The 12,970-nt window shown below is 40.8% G+C and overlaps 1 protein-coding gene across 1 annotated transcript in view; it reads right to left on the bottom strand.

Annotated features, from left to right (window-relative positions):
• LOC130312668 (vomeronasal type-2 receptor 26-like) overlaps window positions 1–912 on the bottom strand; it is a 139,765-nt gene extending 138,853 nt beyond the window's left edge. Inside the window, exons 1-2 of the mRNA XM_056552589.1 lie at window positions 842–912; window positions 545–555 (exon numbers count right to left, since the gene is read on the bottom strand). Coding sequence (XP_056408564.1) covers window positions 545–555; window positions 842–912 — 82 coding nt within the window. The remainder of the gene's footprint in view (window positions 1–544; window positions 556–841) is intronic.
• Between the last annotated feature and the right edge of the window lie 12,058 nt (window positions 913–12,970).

The following is a 12,970-nucleotide window of genomic DNA, read 5'->3' as shown; positions in this document are numbered from 1 at the left end:
GCCAGTTACAGCCACATTTCCACATATAATAAAACTACGATTGCGGACGAACGGCCGGGCGGATCCGTGCAAGGTAGGGCTCATTGGAATCAGTGTCTCCCGCACTATCCGTCAGTACCAATGGATAGTGTGGGAGAAAACGTGACAGTTTTCCTTTAAGTTGGACTTTATGGACTCTTGTCTTTTTTTTTTTTACCTTACAAACTATGTAAATAAGGCCAGCCTTCTACCACCCAGGTAACCTGTTCTTCCCAGTACTATTCTGGCAATGGGTACTGGGGTAATATTGGGCAGTTAGCACTAGCTGCATCAAGGGTTAACACTGAGCCTATAAAGTTATTTAAAAAAAAAGTTTTTTTTTAAATTTTATTAAATAAATACTCCTCCACACCCCTCGTTAACCAGTTAAAAAAAAAATGATGGTCATCGCCAAAGTCCCCAAATCTGATTTTTTTCACAGCATATGGCTGTGTTCAAACTTTACTTTGTAAATGTTAAAAAAAGATGTTATAAATGCAATGGGCAAACAGATACTCAGTCTTACCCTCCTCTTTCCTGACTGTACAGCTTCATCTGTAGTCCTGTCACTAGTGGCCATCATGTGATCCCTAGAGATGTGGCTACCGAAAAAGATGGATAGACATGAATGGGAAGGGTAAGTACCCTCTTAACACACCGTATACAGTAAAAAGACATCTATATTTATGGCTGTTTACTGCATGGTCCCCAAGATTTTAAAAAGTTACACTTCTTAAAGGGGTACAGGATCCACAGGAATCATCAGAAAATTATATTGAAGTAAAATTATCACAAGAATTATAACTTACTAATATAGTGTTACCACATATTGTCCTGGCTTAACCAAATTTTAGCTTTCAACATTTCTGAAAGGAAGTTGTGTGGTTCTCTCATTGTCAGTGTGGTGCTGTCTCAGCAGCTTTGAGGCTCCTCACTCTTTCCTGACAAGAGGTTGTGTAGACATCTCATAGTGTGGTTCTCTCAACAGCCCAATTGCTCCTCCCTTTCTCCTTACAGAAAGTTATGTAGTCCTTTCATTTTCAGTGGGGTACTGTCTCAGCAGCTCCCCAGCTGCTTCATCTCCTCTGACAGGAAGTTGTGTAGTTCTCTCATTGTCAGTGCGGTGCTCAAAACAGCACCCTGGCTCCTCTAAATGTTCAGAACGCTAGGGTGAAGGCCTAGAGATCGCAGGGCGGTCCAAGTGGCCGGACCCCTTGCGATCAGACATCTGATCCCCTATCCTTTGAATAGGGGGATAAGATGTCCAGGGGCAAAATACTACTTTAAGGGGCTAACACATGTTTAATATGGTTAAAGATGTTTTTCTCAGTGAATGGTAATAACAGCTGTTGTTGTGCTGTGGGTGAACAACCTCCTTAATACATATTCCTGAGCTTGATGTGACTCTGTTTGATTGTTGTCTTGGATTTAAATGCCCCCCGGGTAACCACAAAAGGTGCTATGAATAAGAACGCTTAATGTATGAAATGTAGAAGCTCATTGGGGTAGATATGGAAGTACGTGGATTTTTATGCACTTTAATAATGTTGGGAATTCATTTTTAAACAACCAAGGCTGGATACAGTTACTTTCCTTGAGTTTCCTTGAAGTGAGCTGGAGAACACGTTTTTACATGAATACTTCATACTGTACACCCAAAACTATTGATTGTCCTCTACAACCAACATCACATCATTGTGTCAAGGTAATTGAGTAGATGGATCCCAATAATCTCCAATCCTGAATGAGCACCATAACTTTTATTATATTCATCACCTTACTACTGAATTTTCCAAAGTAAGATCACGGTCGGCATATTATAAAGTATGATTGTATCCCAACAATCCCTAATTATTTCTACAAGAGAAAAACAGAAGAATAGGGACAGACAATCGGCGCCTCATGTATTACCCCGAGATAAAGAAGGAGGTGTGGGGGATGACCCCACAGGGCTTATAAATGGCCGCTCACCTCAAAATGGAAAGTAACAGGCATATAACCCCTCCCGAAACGCATAATCCATCGTCTTTTATTTAGTTTTTGTTTAATAAATGGTCCTGCTGAGGATCCTTTACTTTATCCTGCACATCATTGTCTGTATGCTCTAGTCGCAGCACCGGTATCCAAGGGTTCCTTTACATTCCTTTCTACTAATTATTTCCACAAGTGCTTCATGGGATAAAGCAAACAAAACGGGGGGGGGGGGGGGGGCAAACGTTTCTATAATTCCTACAGTATTAATAGTAGATTCTGATATAGTGCAGTCATTCCTTCCTTTTCCCCAGAAGGTCAGTTTTATTATTTAGTTCAGATCTAAATAGAATGAGAAAACATTTTGGGAAAAACACACACCCTAAAAGTCCAGCACTGGACGCCATCACTGCAAAGATCTCCACAGCCACCATGGATTTCCCTGTGGTGCTCAGGTAAGCCGGGATCATGGCGATCCAGACACTGCAGAACAGCAGCATGCTGAAGGTGATGTACTTGGCCTCATTGAAAGTGTCCGGTAATGTCCTCACCATGAAAGCCAGAACAAAGCTCACCGCTGCCAGGAACCCCAGATAACCCAACATGGAGTAGAACCAGATATCTGAACCTGTATTACACTGAATGACGATCTTCCCAGGATAAGACTGAGTGTCCAGGTCCTGGAATGGGGGAGAGATAGACAACCAGATAACACAGATTACAACTTGAAAGGAAGAACACAACAACACTATGGTATAGGGCAGCTTCAAACTCAGCCATTTTCTCCAGTGGCTTCCAGGCTTGGTGGACTTAAAAGCAACACAAACCATAACAGTCTTGGCAAGAAGTGAAGAGACGGCGACTGAGAAGAAGACTCCAAAACTGGTTTCACGTAATCTACAAGTGACATCACTGGGACGACCAAGAAACAAGAAGACAGAGAGGAAGCTGAGGAGGATGGAGACCAGGAGGAGATAACTCAGGTTCCGGTTATTAGCTTTAACAATCGGAGTGTCCCGGTAGGAGATAAATATTCCAAATATGGAGCCAGTTACAAGACATCCGATGCTGGAGACATAGGAGAATACAGAAGCCATTGTGTCATTTTGGTAAGAGATGAAATCCATGACTTTGGGCAGGCATCGGTCTCTCCTCTCATTTGGCCATTCATCACTTGGGCACTTATTGCACTTATCAGTGTCTGCAGAAATATATCAGAGAATATATATGTTAAAGTAGCTATCAATCTATCTCATGTCTATCTACATATCCATCTCTTCCACTATGTGGTGGTGCAATTGTCCAGGATACTAACGTCTTTAGTGAACAGTTGGACAGTGTCAAGAGTCGTGTCCCCATGGGCACTGGTTTATTTACCCCTCAGCTTCCTCTTCAGCTCTGAGTGCTGCTACAGTATCGGGACGTTGAGTATAGTGGTGGATACAATGTCCTGATTCCAGACGGTATCAATAGCTAGTGAGGCATCACCCAGAGTTTAAGAGAAGCCAACGGTCTTGTCAGGAGTCTGTTACTTTAAGAAGTCAAGTCTAGTATCTGATATTTTAGGGAGTCCAGTCTTGGCTCTGATAAATAAATTGAGCATCTGGAGTATAAATTATTTAGGATTTAAATCGGAGGTCTGAATTTATTTAGGGGTCTGAAAAGATTAAGGTCTATTGGTCTGGTCTTAGGTATGAATTTAGTTTGGTGTCTGACCTGTACTAATAATGGGTCTGGTCTAAATTCTGATAATTTTAGAGGGTATTGTCTGGGTTTTGATACATTTTGTATTTAGTCTAGGGATTGATTCATTTAGAGATATGGTCTAATTATTTAAAAGGTCAGGTCTGGTGTATAGATAAGTTTAACCCCTTAAGGAATTTCGGCCTTGAAGACACAAGACCAATGTTTTGCTCCTCCCATATAAGAGACATAACTCTTTTTATTTTGTCATTCACAGACAGTTGTTATTTTTGTACAACCAATTGTATTTTGTAATGACACCTTTTGTTTAACCATACAATATTAATTGTATGGGAAAATTTTAAAGAAAAATGCAATTTTGCATATTTTGGGAGGTTTGGTTTTTACGCAGTACACTTTATGTTAAAACTGACAACTCTTTATATTGTAGATCAATAAGATTAGATTGATACCCATGTTACATGTTTTTCTATTATTTTACCCTTAAAATTTTTTTTACTTTAACAAAAAAAATAAAATAAAAAACTTAGGGAAACTGACAGATGGATCATCCCCCACTAACCTAAATACACATGTTGTTAGTGTGGGTGATCCTGAGTAAAACAGTGTATTCCTTACCCCAGTCATTCAGTCATTCCTGATATATATCTATATATAGCTGACGACTATGTACACCTTGTATGCCGCCCTCTGGGTCCCGTTCTCATTGCTCTGGTTATTGATGAGAAGGAGATGAATATTGATGAGTGGAGCTGCGAGAACAAGAACCAGAGGATGGCATCAGAGGTGTAGATAGTCTTGTTGAAATTGGTTATAATGATTCTAATTGTTGATCAATATATTAATACTTATATGCCATTGCTAATGCTGCAGAAAGATATTTGTTACCCTTAACCTATATATCAGCTTGCTATTTGCTTGTAACTAAGATGAAGACCTGGGACGAGGCCAAAATATGCAAGATAAAAAAGAAGTTGGAAGTTAGAGACAAAACATCTGAAGAAATATAGACTGTGTAGAAGGACGGATACAACTGGAATTTTCTGGTAGAATAGGGAAATGGCAACATAAGTGACCTATGGTTAAGAAACAAATGAATGCTTAAAATTATACAAAATATAACATGATGATTTTGGCGTAATAACGAACCTCCCCTTTTTGTCAACTGTAAAAAAACAATGTACTTCCGTATAACAAACAGAACTCCTTGGGACAGCTCCTTAACCAGTATGCTGAAAAAGAGATATATAACAACATTTTGTCTGGTGTTCATTTTTTGTGTCGCAGTATACAGTGGCAGTCACTCACATATTAAGGCCTAACCAGCAGCCAACCTTAACAGCCTTAAAACCAGCCTTCAGTGCAGTTAAGATCATTTTGCATATTGCAAGATTCTGCCATATCTTTGGAACAACTGAGCTGAATGGAATAAACAATATATTGTTTTATTCAGGATCACCCACACTAACCACCTATATATTCACGTTAGTGGGGTTGACCCATATGTCAGTTCATTTTAAAAATTGCCTATTCTGATCGCTATAACTGTGATGTCCCAACACCAAAGCCTGTCCTGTGTTCAGCGGATCTCCTCGGGCATGCCTGCTGCACCTGTGTTGGACCCACTGTGAAAATGTTTGTTATGTTCATTATGTTCATGCACTTTATTATATTTACGATATTCACAGTGTAATATGTTATTTATGTACTGTTTACAGTAAGATAGAAAGATGCAGTGTTAGTCAGGTGACCCTGTCTGCTCAAAGGGAACCCCTAAATTCTCAGGTATATAGTGTAGGAGGGGAGGAATTGCCCCAGTTTAGAATCTAGCTCTTGTGCTGAGTAAAGTGTGGAAAGGAGGTGGAAGACGTGTGTGGAGAATAATGGAAGCCTAAGAAAAGTCAGCCCTGGCATTCTGCAAGAATCAAGAGTCAAGCCATGGCAGTGTTTGTAATTGGACCTTGTCAGAACCCTTGTCAGTGTGGGAAAGCTCCAAGTCTCAAAGCTAAAGTCTCTATCAATCAAGTCGGTGAAAAGCACCATAACTCCCAGCAAGGCAACATGACTCCCAAGGGTTACACTGCATGCCTTCTACTCTGCTCTGTACTGTGTGTTGCACCTGCTTAGTAAAAGACAGCTATCCGTAACTCAACGTCAGTGTATTTCTTACTCCCTGTGTCTGGCCCAGGAGAAGCTGCCTCCACCTTGAAACCGTGTATAGGCTAACGGTGCCCTGGCATCCCAAAGTGATAAGAATTCTTTGCACCCCCATGTCACCACATCATTTTCTAATTTTTCCATATACGTTGTCCTTTAAAATATATATAAAAATCCTAATATGCAAATTATCTGCTTCGAACCATGGGGAGAATGTTCCCAGCCACTTAGTCCCTATATGGTCCCTATAATACAGCCGCCTTCATAACTATTAATTATTTTCTGACCAGCACTTCAACGACTAGGTGTAATGTTCTGGTCATGGTGGCTTTCCACCAGACTTCCCACAGTCCTTGGACAGGCATAATGATGAGGGGCTTAAAATAAGGAATTAGGGGGGTAATAGTTCCCCAAATGTCTCCAGGCTGGTGTAAGGTAAGGTGTCCTGGATTTGGTGGCACAAAAGAAAGGCAGGAGAGGTTGGTAAGTTGAAACACGTAACCTTATCATTTGCTTTAGTTAACTGAAACAAAAGACAGACAGCGCTCCGTAGTGTGATACCGTTGTTGCACAATAGTAGCTCAGGTGGATGTCATGCTTACCAGAATGGGTTACACTCCACCAAGTGCAACAATGGATCAAGGCGTAAAGATCAAAGGAAATGAGGTGTCCGCAGCCACTCCACGTCTCATAAGGTACAGATACAGCAAGGGTAGAACTCCAAGGTGTGGACGGGATAAAAGGGCGCTGGACAACCAGGTAAGATCAAAGGTTTATTCACCCATAATGCAATGCGTTTCACAGCATAGCTGCTTCATCAGGCCTCTGATGAAGCAGCTGTGCTGGGAAACGCGTTGCATTTTGGGTGAATAAACATTTGGTCTTACCTGGTTGTACAGCGCCCTTTTATCCCGTCCACACCTTGGAGTTCTACTCCTGCTGCATTTGCTTTAGTTGGAAAATGTAAATGGAGGGCAGACTTTTATAACAGAGTTCCAGGCAGGCTTTGCTGAGGCTTGAGCTCATTTCCTAAAGTTTACAATTTTCCCTTTTCTCTCTATATCCTTCAGTAGTGAAGTCTCTATATTTTGGCAGAGAACAACTTATTTAATTCCACTTCAGTGAGTCCCAAGAAGTGCAATTCCCAGCTGCAGGGTGCACATGTCCTCTTCTACAATTCCCAGCTGCAGGGTGCACATCCACAAACATAAGCAGCAATGTAGCTTCCATGGTGTCAAGCAGGCCTGAGGCCTAGTCCAGAACTGGGAGCTCCTTGGCTACATCTCCTCACAGGCTTTCCGTGTCTTTCTTCACAGACAAGAGAGGGCTGGGTTGGATTAAGCTGCAAAAACACATTTGACCAATTTTGTATATGGAAAACATCTCTCAGCTAATGCATTTTGTAATGGACACACTTTTTTTTTATTTTTTTATAGTTTTATTTAAAAGTAAAAAAACATCCGCAATACACACCAGGAAAGAAGTAAGGCAACAATATGTACACTGTACAATATATCAAATAAAGGGGGGGAGGGGTCAGAAATACACAAAATATCTTGGATAAAAGGGTACATCAATCATCGACATTGCCTACGACAGTAGCAAAAGTATACAGGTACAACAATTCTAAAGGGGTATAGCCGAAAAATATGAAATAAACAAAAACTGAAAGGAAAACAAACACGATAATAGAAAAACATAAAACACATGACTGTCACATACTGCAAAAGTCACACCAGAATATACGAAAAAGATTTTCCCACTTAGGACCTTGCAGTTGAGCCCCTTAAACAGGTAAAAAAAAAACATTGAAGCCTACACTACTGAGGCAGTCAATGCTCTAATATCACGCAGGGAACACTGAGAAAGAGGAGATTTACACCATGGGCCCCATACCTTCTCAAACTCTGCTGGGTATTTCCTATGTTTATAGATTATAAGAGAAAAGGGGACAATCCCATTAACCAAGCATTTCCATTTAGAGCAAGTGGGGGGTCTCGCATCCATCCATCTGAGGGCCACAAGTTTCCTAGCAATGAACAGAGACTCGCATAGGAAAAGATGAGTATGGTGAGGCCACACTTCCTCATCCAGAATTCCTAATAAACAAGCCAGGGGCATAGAGGGAGGCGACGGGTCAAACAAAGTCCCCAGAAGGACCAGGACTTCCGTCCAGCAGGATGAAACATACGGGCAAATGCCAAAAGTCGGCACCAGGAGCATGACATCTATGACAATTAGCATTGGGAGAGTGACCCATTTCGTGAAGATGTACAGGGGTAATATAACTATAATGGATAGTATATAATTGAATCAGTTTATTAGCTGCTGGTGAAACTGACAGATGAGAGGACATTACCTCCTCCTAATGATCAACTGTCTGGGTAGGAATATGAGTATGCCAACACCTCTCAGACATAATAGACTCTGCAAAAATTTTGGCCCAGATGAGGTATGTGTAGAGGATGGACACGAGCCCCCGGGACCCTGGGAACAAAGTACCCCAATTAAGTGAAATGCAGAGATTTGTGTACCCCCACTAGGAAACCGGCTTTGCAGTTGTAAATAACGGTAAAGTGATTCTCTAGGGACCCCAAATGCAGATTGTAACTGGGAGGAAGAACAAAGAACCCCGTCTACATAGACATGCTCAAGTGTAAGGACCCCAGCAGTACTCCCGGAACTGCGAATCAGGCTATCCCAATAAATGTGTGAAAAGGAGGCTATGCCACAAGGGGAGATCTGATAGCACAGCGGTGAATGCATAAAGACGTTTGGTGGCTGCCCACACCTGAGTATCAAGCTTATGGAGGGGACGGAGTCCACGAGAGGAACAGCCTTCCAGTAGGGGCCTCAAAGTAGGGACATTAACAAAGAGGGCTAGGATTTGTTCAGCTGTAGGCAAAGGGTCAGATACCAACCAAAGCCTAAGATATCACAGCTGACCCGCCAGATAGTATAGATGAAAGTCCGGCAGGGCCATACCAGCTGCCAATTTAGGACATTGTAGAGTGGAGAGATTAATCTTATGTCTAGCATGGCCCAAGATAAACGGGGTCAAGAGTGAATGTAAAGTGTTAAAAAATGATTTAGGTACTGGATCAGGGGAGTGCTCCAACACATAAAGGCATTTTGGTAATATAATAAGTTTAATAAGATTAAGACGGCCCGCCAAAGCAAAGGGAAATGTCTGACAAACTTTTAATTTGTCACGGATATAGGGAAGCAGTATCTCAATGTTAGTGGTAAAGTCTAAGGTCAGGTCCCAATTAATAAAGATATTTAAATGTGGAAACCACTGGCAGTCCACACATCACCGCTGGCCACGGTTTATCCAAAAGAGGCATGACAACAGATTTTGTCCAATTAATATAGATGCCCAAATATAACCAAACAGATCCATCAACTGGATAGCATAAGGCAGAGTGATTTCAGGACTGGACATAGAAAGAATGGTATCATCAGCGTAAAGCCCAATACGGTCTTCACCCCCCACCCAGATCCATCCCCAGGTACTTAGAGTCCTGGCGAATGAGGAGTGTCAGGTGCTCCCTCGCCACCGCAAAGAGCAGCGGGGACAGTGGACACCCCTGTCGGGTGCCTCGGTCCAGCGCAAACGGGAGGGAGCAGAGTCTCAGGTACAGAAGCCATAGTGTCCTCTAAGGTGGAGATCCTATGCTCTGTCTTCACTACACGATTATGTTAATTCTGCAAGTCATGGCAGAGTAGGCCAACATCCACCTTTATTTCCTCCATCTTCCCCTTCAATGAGGTTTTACAGGCTTGTATAGCTTGGGGGAGAGTATCACTAACCTCCTTCAGTGTGGGTTCAGGGTTCTCCGCTGACCCGGAGGCCACCTGCGATGAGCCCTGGGCTGCAGGTTCAGGAGAAGCAGGCAGCGAGGCAGCGCGGACGGCACCATCTTGCTTTTAAGCGCGGGCAAATTCCTGCAGCTTCTCCGCAGCAGATTTTGCTTGCCCTCGGTTCGGGTCAGATTTAGGAGGCTTCTTGTCCTTCTGGGACTGGGTCACAGGTGTGTGGGAAGCAAGGATGAGTGTTCAGGAGTAAGAATACCGGGCTGTAAATGGGAGCACTTACAGTGTTTAACCGCTCAGCTCCAGGCCACGCCCACATGGACACACCTTTTTATTCCATGTTTTTTATTTTCTACACTGTAGATTCATATTGAAGAAATGAAACCATCAATAAACATATGGAACTAAGTAGCAAAAAAACTAAATACGTTTTATATTTGAGATAAAATGCGATTAAAGTTGATAGCAGCGTTAAAATGCTTTGGTCAGAAAAGGAGAGTTTTAAGCATACTAATTTTCTTACAAAAAATTTATAATTTTTTTTTAAAGTAGTAAAATAAAAGATGTGTCATTTTTACCGAAAAGTGCACTGCATAGAAACTGAAGCCCCCAAATTTGTTTAACATTTTTTGGTGAACATAATTCCAAATATGTACCTTTATATTTTTCATGTCTTCAATATGAATCTACAATGAAGAAACAAAAATACAAGAATGAAAATGGAATGAAAAAGTGTCCAAACATTTGACTGGTACTATTTTTGTTGAAAAAGATTCAGTATAATTATTGCTTGAAATCCCTGCTGATTCTGGGAGCCCCCATCATTACAACTAGAGAAGAGCAAGCCGAGCCCAGTAAGCCCAGATTCTATCTGAATTTCAGGGTGACAGAGGCTCGCCAAACTTTCGAACATTGCCAGGTTCTGCTCACCCAAATAGCAAAAGGGATGAGGAACACACAGCCTTTTGGGGCCTACATGAAAGGAGGAAGTACTGGGACAGAGAGATGATACCCAGCATACCCTGCAGGTCTTTTTGGGGATGACTTCTATGTCCAGAAAAGGGGAACAGCCATGGGCTCTAATGTAGTGCCCACTTATGCAAACTTTAACGTAACAGATTTTGAGACCACTCAAATTTACACCTCTTTATACCTTTGATATGACGATACACGGTATCAACATATCAACTATACCTTTGTAATTTGGATGGGTGTGGCAGAGCAACTGTTGCTAAAATAGTGTGTATCCTGAGTTGAAATTAACTATGATGACATCTAGAGAATCTTTGAAATTTTTAGGTACCACTGTCTTTTTGCGAAAAAATTAATTGGTGACGGACCTTCATGTTTTTTTTTATATAACTGTTTATTTATAGATTTTAAACATATTTTCCATGAAAAGGAAAGTTAAAAAAATACAGCAAAAAGACATATCAAAATTATGTATAAACATAAAGAACAATTCTCTACAGTATGACACGAAAAATGATAAGTAAATGTGATCATATTTATCCATGACATATCTTAGTATTGGTAATATAAATTCTTACCAGTATCTAAGTTTTAGTATGTACCATTATATTCATGGCAAAAAAAAGGAATTTATGAAGCAAAAGGTATTTTATGGTCCAGTTAAATGTGTCGAAGAAAAGAGAAAGAGAGAGAAAATGTAAATTTAAAAATTAAAAAATAAAATAGTCAGAAAAAATTAGGATAAGTAAAATAAAATGATAAGATAAAGAAATAAACAAAAAGAAAAAGAAGGAAGAAAAAAGCAAAATCCGCATGTTCCCCTCTGCATCCACATCAAGTAGGTCGGGAATCTCCTTATATGTCATATGTTTCCCACCTCTGCCAAATTTTATGAAATTTGGGTAAAGTATTTTCAATTGAATCGGAGAGAAATTCCATTCTCCTTATCTCCCATATTCTTTCCATTAGAGCAGTAAATGGAGGGGGTGAAGTATTTTTCCACCAGCATGCTATCACACATTTTGCTGCTGTCAGCATATGTAGGAGAAGTCTAGATTGTATCTTATTCAGTTCTCTAGGGAGCATATTAAGGAGGAACGTTGGGGGATGTAAGGGAATAATAATTTCCAAAGTCTGCCTAATAAGATTTTGGACTTTGATCCAATAATCGGTGATGGAAGGGCATTCCCAAAAAACATGCGGGAGTGTGCCAATTGAAGATCGGCATCTCCAGCATAATGGGCATGTTTGGGGAAACATTCGGTGAAGCAAATCTGGAGTGTGCTACCAAAAAGTTAGTATTTTATATTGATTTTCCCTGTAGATAGTACAGGCGGAAGATTTGGCTGCATTAGACCAGACAATTTTTCACTGATTAATGGAGAGCTTCCGTTCTAAATACCTTTCCCATTTGTCCATATATAAGTGGCGGACTTCAAGGATGGCTTTAGGTGTTAGTGATAGGAAGTATACGTTGGAAATAAGACCTCTTGTCGAGTGATAATTTTTGCAAATGGTCTCAAAGGGCGTAAGTGGAAATAGGACTGTATTCAACGAGATAAGGGTTAGGCGATTATGAATTTCAGTGTATAGTGGAATGGAAGAATCCGGGAGGTTGTATTTGGTCTGAAGGATAGGGAATGGTATTAGAGTGCGTCTTATTGGGTCCACTATGTCAATTAATTGGAATAGCTTAGCTTCTCTCCAGGGGTTAATTATTTCACTGTTGCAACATGAGGGGAAAAAGGGGTTTTAAGTTATCGGGATTAGTAGCAATTTAGGCGATTTCAATCCATAAGTGATTATAGTTGATTCCCAAATTTTGAGCGTTAGGGATGTAGTCCTTAGTATGTTTCTGGGCTGTTTGGTCGTTTGCCAGTCCCATATCAAAGAACTAGAGGGGAAAGGCGTAATCCACCGTGTCTCAATTTCAGACCACCTATGGTATGACTGAAATTTGGTCAAAGATGGAAGTCTACGTAGATGCGTAGCTACATAGTATTTGTATAGGTCTGGAAATGACAAACCCCCAAAGTCTTTTGACATTGTTAACACGGTATATGGCATTATGTGATGACCATTTTTCCATATGAATTTGAGTATGTTCGATTGAAGGCTGTTTAGACCACTTTTTGGAATAGGAATGGGAAGTGTTTCTAGGAGATATAATATTTTAGGTAAGACTGTCATTTTAACGGCTGCTATCCTACCTAGAAGGGATGGGGGCAGTGGCATCCATTCAGTAGGTTTTTTATATCTTGAGCTAAGGGGGGGAAGTTATGTTTAAAGAGGGAGGTAATATTTGAGGTAAGTTTAATACCTAGATATTTGA

Source organism: Hyla sarda, chromosome 1 (assembly GCF_029499605.1).
Source record: "Hyla sarda isolate aHylSar1 chromosome 1, aHylSar1.hap1, whole genome shotgun sequence".
Classification (NCBI taxonomy): Eukaryota; Metazoa; Chordata; class Amphibia; order Anura; family Hylidae; genus Hyla; species Hyla sarda.
This window is presented reverse-complemented; position numbering and strand designations above follow the sequence as displayed.